This window comes from Megalopta genalis, chromosome 2, assembly GCF_051020955.1.
Source record: "Megalopta genalis isolate 19385.01 chromosome 2, iyMegGena1_principal, whole genome shotgun sequence".
Classification (NCBI taxonomy): Eukaryota; Metazoa; Arthropoda; class Insecta; order Hymenoptera; family Halictidae; genus Megalopta; species Megalopta genalis.
Window position 1 is genome coordinate 27,799,797 of NC_135014.1, and position 12,019 is coordinate 27,811,815.

Here is a 12,019-nt window from a genome sequence, read left to right on the forward strand (position 1 = left end):
GCGCCCCCCGACAACGACCAAATCGAATCAAACAATCCGCCGAAGAAACTAATATGCAGCCTGTCCGAGCACCGATATCCTCCCCGCGGACACGGCGCGTGCTGGATTCTGCAGAAAAAAGCGCGCCGGAAACGAAGCACGCGTTTTTCTTTTTCGTGACAGTCGTGTCGTTTCTGAGATAATCGATTAGGGATGATTCGAACGATAGAACTGCCGAAACAGTCGAGACGACTGCTTTCGGATCTTTTTTCGTTTGCAATCCCTGATATTGTGGAAATGGTTTTGTCAGAGATTTTTGTATGAATTTTCCAGGATATATTATGATAAATTAATAAAATATTAAAAATATAAATAAATAATATAATATTATATATATTATAATATATATAAATATTAAAAACTGAAAGTAAATAAGATGGTATAAATTAAAAATAATAGTAGAAATATAGTAGAATAACAACAAAAGTAGAATAATCGTAGAAAGTTGAAATAAATGAAATTTGTATAAACAGAACAGCGAAGACGTCGCAAGAGTGTCAAAATATCTGTACAGTATTTTCAATTTATCCAGGCTGTCGCGGGAAATTTAGTCATTTTGTTTCAACCGTTTTACCCGTACTGTAATCGATGCGAGATATTTTATTTTGCGACTTCAGAATATTCTCACACACCGTCGTTAAGACATTACTCTTGACAAAGGTGCAAATTAAATGGCAGAAAGATCGTAAAGAAAGAACGAAATAGAAAGAAAAAGAAGAAGAAGAGGTATACCTAAATTATTAAAGTCGCGTGCGGTGTAATAGACTTTTTATTTCGAAAAAAAGTCGTATAACGCAGCTGACTAGAAACTGTTTTTGACAGGCGTACTCGTCGTGACGCAAAACGTTGCAAATCTCTTCGTGCCGAGTACACTCGTCGAAAACAGCTGACCGGTTATTATGAAGGGCAACATGCTTTGATGTTCTTCATTAAATCATATATGTCTTCGAATCGTTGAGCTTAAACAAAATATCAAGAAAATCTCGATCGTACGCAGTACAACTACGGTAACCAACCACACTTTTCACAGAGATTACACCGGCAATCTGGTTAAGAGCGTTGCGTACACACCGAGAGATCGGAATAATTGTACAATGCTGCCCGTTAATTTAAATCTTGGGTAATCCAGTTCTCCGAGGGGAAACATTTGGCATTTGGAAAAAATCGTTATCCCAAAGCGGGGTTCGTTCGGTGTACCGTGAAAGATCGCGTACAAACTAGGTACACCGGTTCGTTCCACGGTTAGTACGAAGATACGTTTCACAGCGTTTGGGCTCGTTAATATTTCAGAAAATAGGGTTCGTCCCTAGTTTGCGCCCACGAAACCCCCGCCGCCTTTTCAAATCGCTGGAAAAAAAACAATGCCATTGGACTGCACATTTAGGATCGATACAGCACGATCCCTCTGCGATACACCCCCGCCCCACATTTTTTTCTCCCTTTCGCGCTTTTCCCACCCTTTTCCCACCCTCCGACCATCCCGGCTCGCCTGGCTTTTCCCCGCCCCTGTAACCCCCGCCGCGTGCTCGCACATCCAGAGTCACGGTGCCTCGCTGGCTGGCCTCGGACGAAATTTTTCTCTCAACCCTTTTTAATGGGTCTGTCTTTGCCCGGCGCGAGGACAAAAAAACCGCCCTCCGCGTGTTTCGGCCGGGCTCCCCGAGGCTCCGAGTGGGCTCGTCTCGGCTCGTTCCCGAACACGGGAATACCGACTTTTCCTAATTTTTCTGCCCTTCCCTCCCCCGCCCCTCCCCCTTTTTGCTTTACAGCCGCGAACAAACCCGCCGAAAACTCGGTTTCCGCCCTGCGGATTCCGCTACCCGCTCCAGAAGCGCCCCTTTCAATGATTCGCGACGGGGATGCTCGTTGTTCGCGGAAACGGTTCGATGATTTCTTCTTCGCTCGCCGGTTTCGGCGCGGTTTCGGCGGATCATGTAGCAGCTTTTCGCACAGCGAATTCGGCAAAATCGCACCGCGCCGCCGTTCGATCGAACCGATGACGTAAAATAAGAACGCGAGCTTGCGTGTCCCCGAAAATAGTGTTCGAGTCGACTGAACCGAGCCGGCCGAATTATTTCTAAATATAATATCGATAAATTCTTGCGCGCCGTTTAAATAATTACGCGCGCCGGAGAACGCTGAAATTGTAATATCGCGTCCAATTATTGCACTGCGGTTTTCGCCATCTTCAATTCGTTGTAACTCATTAACGACGTCGATCGATTTCGATACGATCTTCAGCACGCGAGATCTACGAGAGGCATTTTTTTAATTCTTTTTTATATAGGCTCTAAATTCTAATATTGTGTCCAATTATTGCACTGCGGTTTTCGCCATCTTCAATTCGTTATAACTCATTAACGACGTCGATCGATTTCGATACAATCTTCAGCACGCGAGATCTACGAGACTTTTTTAAATTCTGTTTTATATGGGCTCGGATGAAAAAGTTAAAAAGCGAGAGCTTTGCATTCTTTTTTCGTCATTCCAAGTAATAGCAAAATTTAAAAGCATTTTGGTCATCGCCCGCTATCGTCTGTTACCCCTGTTATCATCTAAAAAAATAAGTTCAGCTCATTTACTCAAGTTTGAAAGAAGTTATTGCGTTTCCAAAGGTGCACGAACACTTCCGTCGGCCACCGTAGGTATCCCAAGAACGTATCGTCTCTTGATTTAGGGGACGCGGCCCGCAAAAACTGGGGGCTGGATTCTAGAAAACCGTATGGCCGGTTGATTTATCGTCCGATAAAAACGGATCTTCCTCCGAGGGTAGTATATTATTCGCCGAGGGGTAGAGATCCGCCGTATCATTCTCCGCTCTCGTTTCTCCGAAAGGCCGAGCGTTCCGCTCGAATCGCTTATTTGCTTTAGGGGTCGGATTCCGCAAAGACGCGCCCCGTGCTCGGTGTAACGCTCCGCCGACAAAAAAAGAAAACAATCTCGAAGAGCCGGTCGGCAAAATGCCGGTCTTCAATCGCGAAAACTTCGAGCACCCGTTGGCAGAAGCATCCGCGAAACGTCGAACTACGCGAAAGAGAGATATCGCGTTGCCCCGCCGCGAGTGCCGCGCGCGTTTCGGAATGCTTTTGATCCTCGTGCAAACTAAAAGAACGCGGAGCCCCTCCTCGGTCGGAGCTTCAAACACAGGGCTTCGAATAACTTCTTCGTTCCGAGTGCACATCCCCCCTCCCCTTCCCACGCAGCGTCATTACCACCCCCGTGCTGTTTATTATTCGCAAAAATCTGCATCCGCGGTGGAGAACCGGAAAACTCGAGCGCACCCGCTCTCTATCTCGGCAGAAATTCATCTCCACGGTAAACCGGAGAGAAAGAGAGTGCCAGAGAGAGAAAGAGTGAGAGAAAGAGGGGTGGGAAATAGAAGGAGAGCGAGTGTATCATCTCTGAAACGGTTCCCGAAACCCGGTTACCCGCGAATTACCCGTCCGATCAAAGCGCGGCCCCGGAGGCATTCCAGGTGCGTGTAAAATTTCATATCGGCCCGCGGTTCCGTCGATCCCCTCTCTGTGAACGTCTCCGTTCCATCGGCGTTTACCTCTGCCCTCCCCCACTGCCCCCGAATCCTCCACCGCTTTCGGCATCCAGGCGATATTATCGGCCTCGCGATAACGGGTCGCGCCCGTTTATTGCGCGCCGCTCGCGGTCCCGAAAAGAGAAAAAGACAGCCCAGACGCCGGGAATACGTCCACTCGACCACCCTATTCATCCCCGAAATATTGAATCCCGCCTTTCAGAGCCCGGCCGTCCCGCCCTCTTCACGCTTCCAAAGGCTCACCTGTGAGGAACGACGCGATCACCTGGTCGCGTAAATCTCGCTGGCTTTCGATCGAGGGGATGACGAGGGGAAAGTCTAGGGTGCTTTGGTAATCATCGGGAACGTGTTCGGCATCGACGGAAGTCATCACGGGCTTGCATCTTTTGGGGGGGACGACGAGAAGTTCGAAATCCGCGGGATGCGTCGATCGTTTCGGATCGCGATTAGGATCGTTTCGGACCGTTTACGAGCGGTCTGTTCGACTCACCGATGAAGGACACGTTGAGCAGATAGTTCCTGTAGAAGGAACCCCGGTCGTAGGCCGCCATGCTGTTGCAGAGACCCTCGCGCTTCGCGCAGCTGTCCTTCTGCAGGTTGTGCAACGCGAGGGCGAACGCGTACACCGCGTCGACGACGAACTGCACCTTGGACTCCTGCTCGTAGCCGGACGCGGCCGTCAGTCTCAGCTGCGGGGAGCACGGCGTGGTGCCGTTCTGGAAGACCGGCGATGATCTCCTCAGCACGCAGCCGAACACCTCTTCCCAGTACTCGGTGAACCACGGGTTCCTGCGGTTGTTCTCCGGCGTGAGCGAGGCCATGTACTCGTCGAAGCCCGGTATGTTCTTCGACTGCAGCTCGACGGTGATCGCGCCCTCGGCCTCGTCCTCCAGGCCCTCCACCAGCTTGCCCTGTCGACCCCAGCCGTCGCTGGCGAGCCACTGGAACGGCTGGCTCAGGTTCGACCGGCTGGCCGCTTCCAGGATCCCTCGAGCGTCCTCGGCCCTCGTGAACAACACCACCGCTCTGGCGTTCGATTTCTTGCTAAGCCGCTGGATGATGTCGTCGAAGATGTGGTCGTCCGCCGCGCTCGGCACCTTCAGGGCCGCCGCGATGCACACGTTGCGCTCGGTCGCCTCGCGCGTGAACACCTCTATACCGTACTCCCCGTAGCTACCCTCCGAGTACACCGTGGAGACGTACGACCAGTTCGCGCTCTTCACCACGTCCACCAGGGCGATCGACTGGAACGTGTCCGGTGGCACTGTCCGGGCGAAGTAGTCGAACCTGAGGACACGATGCGGAGGGGGCCATTTGTTAAACTACTTGAATATACAAGATACTCCAGAAATGTTCCTCGGGTTATTTGGAGTAACTTTTTCCTTAGCGAAAATGCGATCCGAGGCTTCGTTTACGAGTTATTCGCGAAAAACGATGACCAATGAGCGGCGAGCTCGACTGGCGCGAAGCGGGCCAGCGCGCGAAGCCCGCTTCCGCCATTGGCTCGACCGTCACGCGTTAGCAGACCTCGCCTCGCATTGGTCACTGTTTTTCGCTGATAACTCGTGAACGGAGCCTCGGATTGCATTTTCGCAAAGGAAAAAGTTGCTCCAAATGATCCGAGGAATCCCCCATTTCCGTATTACGAGACATTTTTAGGACACCCTGAACAGTTAACCGATTGGCGATACTTGACATCCAAGGATGCAAGCGAGTCAATGAAGGAAAGCAAAAGAAATTGAGCGTATTGTCCGGGATCTTCTAAAGGATCGGACTATTTAACAGACTCTGCTTTGGACGCGGGAAAATCGTAAGAACAGCGTATAGAATAATTGCAGGAGATGCAACTGCGTCTGCCACGCAGCCAATTGCTGTTCCCTCTGGTGCTAGAGAGACTGTCAATATCTAGAGATACAGAAACGAGAGCCAAAAGCATCTCCTAAATACCTGGTCTTGTCGCTGAGCGCCTTGGCGGTGGACGCGGGCGAGATCTGCGGTATATGGAACAGCCTGAGCAGGTTGGCCACCTGGAGGGACACCGAGCTGTAGGAGCCCCCGATCACCCCGAAGATGGGGCCGACGGAAGCGGTCTTGGTGACCTTGGGCACCGATCGATCGGCGCACTCGAGGATGCTGGTGTCCGGGCCGGACAGCGAGGCCCTAACGAAATGCAGGCTCTGATTGAGGGCGTAGGTGTCCCTGCTGCAGGTGTCCAGGATGTGGACGCCGAGGGTGATGCCGGGCAGGATGGTTCTGTTGTTGTTGATCTGGTCGATGGCGAAGAGCATCGCCTCGAGACGTTGCACGCCGCGGTGGTAGACATTGGGACCGCAGGAGGAGCTGCCTTTCTCGTGCACCGGGAACAGGCCCCCTAACACGATGTCCCCGGGGATCACCACGGCCTCGCGTTCGCTGTGATTCTTCGACTGCGTCACCAGGGGAAGCTGCTGGAGCGACAACAGTAGGATCAGCAGCCGACCGAGATGGTGGCTCATTGTAACCGGTGGGGGCTCTTCGGTTCACGAGGCTTCTGACATCTTATTTCGAGTCGAGGAGACCTCCCTTCGATGGGTCTCCCACCTTGGACCGGGTCCCCGAGCCGGGGGATCTCTTCCAGCCGATATTCGAGCTGCACCAGGCCCTCGACGAGGTCTCCGAACGGGTCTGGTCCAAATCTCGAACCGAATCTCCGAGTTGAACCGGGCCTCTCGGCTCGACGTTAGCTCGTTTCGCAGCCGAAAACTCCACGCCTTTGCCAGATCCAGGCCGGCCAGGGGCTGTTTGGGTCCGCCGGGATGATCTATCTATGTTCTCGACGCGAATTTAATAATATCTCCGAGTCCTCTGTCCCGGGACTTGTACCGTTCTTTAAAGTCGATCCGTTCGACTGGTATCGATGTCGGGCGAAGTTTAATAGCTACTTCGTACCGAGTTACACCGTTCTCTCTCTCTCCTCTCTCTCCTCGGTATATATATATACCCAGCCTCCAAGAGTCTCGAAATTAGGTTTCTTTAAAGCCTCGAGCCGACTCTGCGAGATGTCGGCCGCGTCCTGCTCGCTGCTCTCCCAGGCTCGTTGCAAGTTTTCAGCGAGGGACCGCGTGTCCTCTTCCCGATCTTCCGGGAGGCGGGGGCTGTCTTTTTAAAGTCGATCGCTCGACTGTCGGGACACTTCCCTTCGAGTGAAAATCGAGTCTCTTTAAAGTCGATCAATCGACTGTGGAACTGCGTCTGCGTTTCGTCTACGGCGGGGACAGGGAGGGACCGGGAAGAAAGGCTAACAGGATTCTTCGGCGTAGAAAAACTTTCTCCCTTTGGCTAGTCGATTTTTAGGCTCTTCGAGGCTTCGCCGAGGCAGCGATTAGGCTCTCCGGGGGTCGCGGAGGCCGCGATTAGGCTCTCCAAGGATTCGCAAACGCCGCGATTAGACGAGATCTCGCTTTAGGCTTCGGCGTACAGCTGTCTAGCTTCGCGGTGACCGCGATCAGGCCCTCGAAGATCTCGCTTTAGGCTTCGGCGTACAGCTGTCTAGCTTCGCGGTGACCGCGATCAGGCCCTCGGAAATCTCGCTGTGGGCTTCGGTGTACCATCTAGCTTCGCGATTAGGCCCTTCGAGCCTGCGCGTTGCCAGGCTTCGACGTCTAAACTCCTTCGCGAGCGAGGCAGTTGAAGCGAGTCCCTTCGCTTCTCTCGGAGTTTTCTCTTAGAACGAGCTATCTTCGCAGAAGCTCGCAGGCCTTCGGAACCTCGTTGCACCACAATTTGCGTGATCTCACGGTTAGAAGAGTCCAGAGTGGCGTCCGCGATCACTGCGAACGCAGCGTCAACGTCCCAGCGACGGCTTGAAGTCGTCCTGAAGTCGTCGGCTTCCCGCAGCAAGTCCGCCCCGGCGATCCGTGGATCCCCAGCACCCGGAGCGAAGTCCCGGCTGACCCCTCTCGATCTCCACCTGGCGTCCGCGTAAGCAATCGCGATATTAATGCGTCGGGTTTCGGTGGAAGCCGGGCAAAGATTACCGAAGCATTTTATCGATCGAGAAACGCCGGATGCCCGGCGTCGCGACGTCCGGAAGCATGCTATTTCCCGGCCGGCCGACCCGGAAAAACGCTCCTCCGTCGATTCCGCGGAACGCACCGTCGCCGATCCCGGCGCGACGATCCTGACGATTTCCGGCGCCAGCGGCGTTTCCGGCGACGTCGCAGCACGCCTCGGAACCGTCGGACGATATTTTCCCCGAGTCTTACGGGGCCCGATAAACTTCCGGCCCGTGTGGACCACTTCGCGGCCCCCCGCGGGTGTAAATCGTCGGGAAACTTCTTTCGTTTGACCCCGAGGGAGACCGACCGACCGACCGACCGGAACCGGCGGTGTTTTTTCCACCGCGGTGGAAATTAATGGCAAAGAGAAACGTCTTCTTCGATAGAAATGGTACTCGAGTTGCGGAACACCGATAGCGCGAAATGAGCTCCGCGAGTTTGCTTATGAAACTTGCTTTCGCGGCGCAGAGACTGCCGCTCGGGGCACGAAAGTACGCGAACACTTTTTTCGTTCTCGAAAGAATTATCTTCGGTGAGTTTAACGATGTACCGTGTAATCTAGATTTTGCAGTGTTGCGAGGCAGTTGTCAAGATTATTTTTTTGCAGGATTATTATTATATCCCAAAAATATCTCGCATTCCGGAAATTGGGAGGGCAGGTTCCTGAGATTATTTGGAGTAACTTTTTCCTTTGCGAAAATGCAATCCGTGGCTTCGTTTACGAGTTATTAAGGAAAAACGGTGACCAATGAGAGGCGAACTCGGCTGGCGCGAAGCGGCTGAGCCAGTGAGCGGAACTGGGTGTCGACCGCGCGTTGACTGGACCGCCTCGCGCCAGCTGACCCGGTCTCTCATTGGTCACTGTTTTTCGCGAATAACTCGTAAACGAAGCCGCGGATCGCATTTTCGCTAAAGAAAAAGTTACTTCAAATGAAACCCATTTTCGAATTATGAGACATTTTTGGGAAATCTTGTATATTAAAAATATGAAATAACGAATGATATTCTTCTCGATTACAACGCGAGACGAACGGGACAACCGAGCGATCTCTATCCTGTTTTCTACTGTTTCTCTGTTTCGAATCATGTTTCTGAATCATGTATCGCTTCATGTTCGTATCGAATCGTGTTCATATATTACTATTATTCATCGTGCATCATTGTGAACCGCCCGTATACATCAGAATGCAGCGGATAAAATGTTAAAATCGCCTGAAAGATTCGAATAGATAATTTCTAAAATTTCGAGACTGTAAATATCGCACGTGTTTGCAAGACTCAACAACGGTAATCGTATGAACTATACGAGCACATGAAAAAATGACGAGTGTCCGCATGAGCGGAATAAATTTAATACGGAAGTTTCTTATCGAAGCGTGCAACGGTTAAAAATCCGACGATATTCCTGGACGCGAATGTTGCTCGTTCTCTTTCGCCGTTCTTTTTTTCCAGCAAGTTCGTTCGAATAAAATCCGCGCGGCACGCACGTGTTTTCGCGGAAACCGAGCGGACCACGTAGGATCAATTAACGGCAATTACGCGTGAACGGGGAACGGTTGGAATCGTTTTGTTTCTTAGCTGTTGTCGGCGCGGAAAAACAGGAAAAACACCGGGGCAGGAGCAAACAAAAGGGAAGCGTGCACGGTATTTTAACGAAAATATCGATGAAACAATTATTAATACCCGCTCGCCCGTTTGCGAAATGCGAGATAGTGTGCATTGGAACATGAAAATTACACAGACAAAGAGAGAGAGAGAGAAAGAGAGAAGGGTATTAAAGAATTGTTAATTCCACGTAACAAAGGCGACCGTGTAGCGGAAATTATTAGTAACGTCCATCGATCCTTCGCTGTACAATTGACTGTCCCTCGGCGTTCCCTCGATATAAACAAAGATATTTATTCTTTCGTTGATGGCGGATCGGTACTTTCTCCGTTTAACGAAACGATGCGCTTCGATCACGGCCGATTAATTTCTTCGTCCGTCCGATAGTATTCGATCGGCTAAAAAAGTTAATTACCCATTCGCGAGCCGGAGAGAAATCCCATCGGCTATTAAATGCACGAATTTCGTGGACCCTCGCGATCCCTCCCCCATTGATATTCTTTCAATAAAATCCAGGTTTTCACATTCTTGCAACGGCCGGCAATTCGTGCTTGACGCTGCCACGAGACCCGGGGTGCATCGAAATAATCGGCTCTCCTTTTGTTTTCTTTTTTTCCAATTAGCGTAGTCGCGAAGATTCTGCCGTTGAAAAATTAGCGAGCACGTTCACTTTGACGCGCATTATAGCAAAAACAACGCGAAATTCCAACGAGCGTAATCTCGTTATCTTCATTAGAGAATAATCCACCCCCGCGGGTGATTTTGACCGAGGGTGACAGTAATTTCTCCCAGAAATTTTCGAGTCGGAATCGAATCGTTTCTCCCCGTTCCTCGATCCAGCGTTAACAATCGAACGGATAAAAGGGAAACCCGCTCCTGGATCGCTTTAAAAAATGGTCGGCGAACGAACTCGTTCGGCTAATAAACAGCACGACGACGGATCCAATATGGCGCGGGCTTCCGAGTCCGCGGGCTCGAAATTAATATCAGGATTAACAAATGCGGGAAAGAGAGCGAAAGGGTGGAAAGGGGGGAGGGGTGGCTAAAGTGGGCGTAAACGCTGGCGAAAAAAACGGCGAAAAAGACGGGGAGAACAGCCCCCTCCTTATCTTCCCCGTCGGATATCTTTCCGCTCGCCGCGCCGCGCGCCGGTTTCATTCGATTTAACTCGACGACGTGACCGCGTCGGCCGCTATTTAGGACGATTTCACTCTTACCGGTTTTCTGAAAAGCCGCGACGAATGGGCGAAAAATAGAGAGGAGACGCGGCGAAAGGAAGTGGGGAAATAAGAGCGAGGGGGGACGCCGGGGGGGACAGCGCACGCCGTCAGCGTCAAAACGGCTGCGAAATTCTAGGGGCTGGCTCTCGCTCCTTCGCGGGCTCGTTAAATTTCCCGACTCGTACTCGTTAAGCGGACTTAATTTCACGGAACTCTAACAACCGTGGCACCGGCAGCCGGCTTTAAATTCGAGGGCCCTCCGCCGTTTTTCCCCCACCCCTGTCTCGCCTAAGATCGCCGACAGACGCGCGTCCATCCCCCCTCTTCTCGCCCCCATTGTCGTCTCGCTCCCACGCGAATTATCTCGCGCGCGTATTAAACGCGACGGATATCCCTCCGTAGCGTCTCGCTAGGTTCGACCGATTCGAATTTATTCGCGACGTTCCTCAACCCTCGAAATCGTCGGGGGTTGAAATGAGCGTTCCGATTGTTTCTTTCGCCGTCGCAGAAATTGTAAAAATGTTCCCTTTTCGTGCACACGCGGTAGATACCGTGTTATCCGAGCCGATCAAAGTGAAACGAGTGTTCTGCGACACGTTAGATTAGTTCTTTACCGATTCGTCTGCGAGATAGCATTGTGTTCAGATCGCCAGTCGCGTTAGATCGAATCTTTACCGATTTTTTTTATCGAGATAATACAATACGGATAATAGAGTACAGATTCCCGAGACATGTTACATCGAATCATTAATTTTTCTACGAGATAGCATCGCGTACAGATCGCCGGACGTGTTGGATGAATTAATTACTGTTTCGTCTGCGAGACAGTGTCGCATATACATCACTTTATCTCGATCTATTTCCACGCCAGACGCTTTTAAATTGGAAATAATTCAGAGATCTCGGTTAATCGAGTTTGAGCAACAGCAATCCTGACATTGCTATGAAATAAATATACACTGTGTTCCAAAAATGTCTCGCAATCTGGAAATCGTGGATACCTGAGGTCATCTGGAGTAACTTTTTCCTCGGCGAAAATGCGATCCGCGGCTTCGTTTGCGAGTTATTAAGGAAAAAGCAGTGACCAATGAGAGGCGAGCTCGACAGGCGCGAGGCGGTCCAGCCAACGAAGCGCGCGAAGCCTAGTTCCGCTGATTGGCTCTGCCGTCTCGCGCCAGCCGAGCTCGCCTCTCATTGGTCGCTGTTTTTCGCGAATAACTCGCGAACGAAGCCGCGGATCGCATTTTCGCAAAGGAAAAAGTTGCTTCAAATAACGTTTTCTGGATTGCGAGACATTTTTGAGACACCCTGTCGCGTTCAGATAGTTCTAGCGTCAATAAAAATGGATGAGAACATCCCTCTCCGTCGCGAATACGAAATAGGGAGCATGTGACGACGGAACGGCGGTAAATCCGCGCTGATTGATAACAACACGAGATTCCGGTATTGTTATAAAAATTATCAAAATTATATTAGCAATTAGTATTGCCATAAAAATCCGCCGTTGCTATAAAAGCAAGTATAAAAGTACGCGTTAGTCGCGTTTAGAGCTCGATGCTTCCGCCGTT

The 12,019-nt window shown here is 51.1% G+C and overlaps 1 protein-coding gene across 1 annotated transcript in view; it reads right to left on the reverse strand.

Annotated features, from left to right (window-relative positions):
* The window catches only part of mGluR (metabotropic Glutamate Receptor), a 62,066-nt gene that overhangs the window by 24,854 nt on the left and 25,193 nt on the right, over window positions 1–12,019 (reverse strand). The window contains exons 2-3 of the mRNA XM_033486652.2: window positions 5,537–7,538; window positions 4,080–4,876 (exon numbers count right to left, since the gene is read on the reverse strand). Of these exons, the coding sequence (XP_033342543.1) occupies window positions 4,080–4,876; window positions 5,537–6,084 (1,345 nt within the window). The 5' untranslated portion in view covers window positions 6,085–7,538. The remainder of the gene's footprint in view (window positions 1–4,079; window positions 4,877–5,536; window positions 7,539–12,019) is intronic.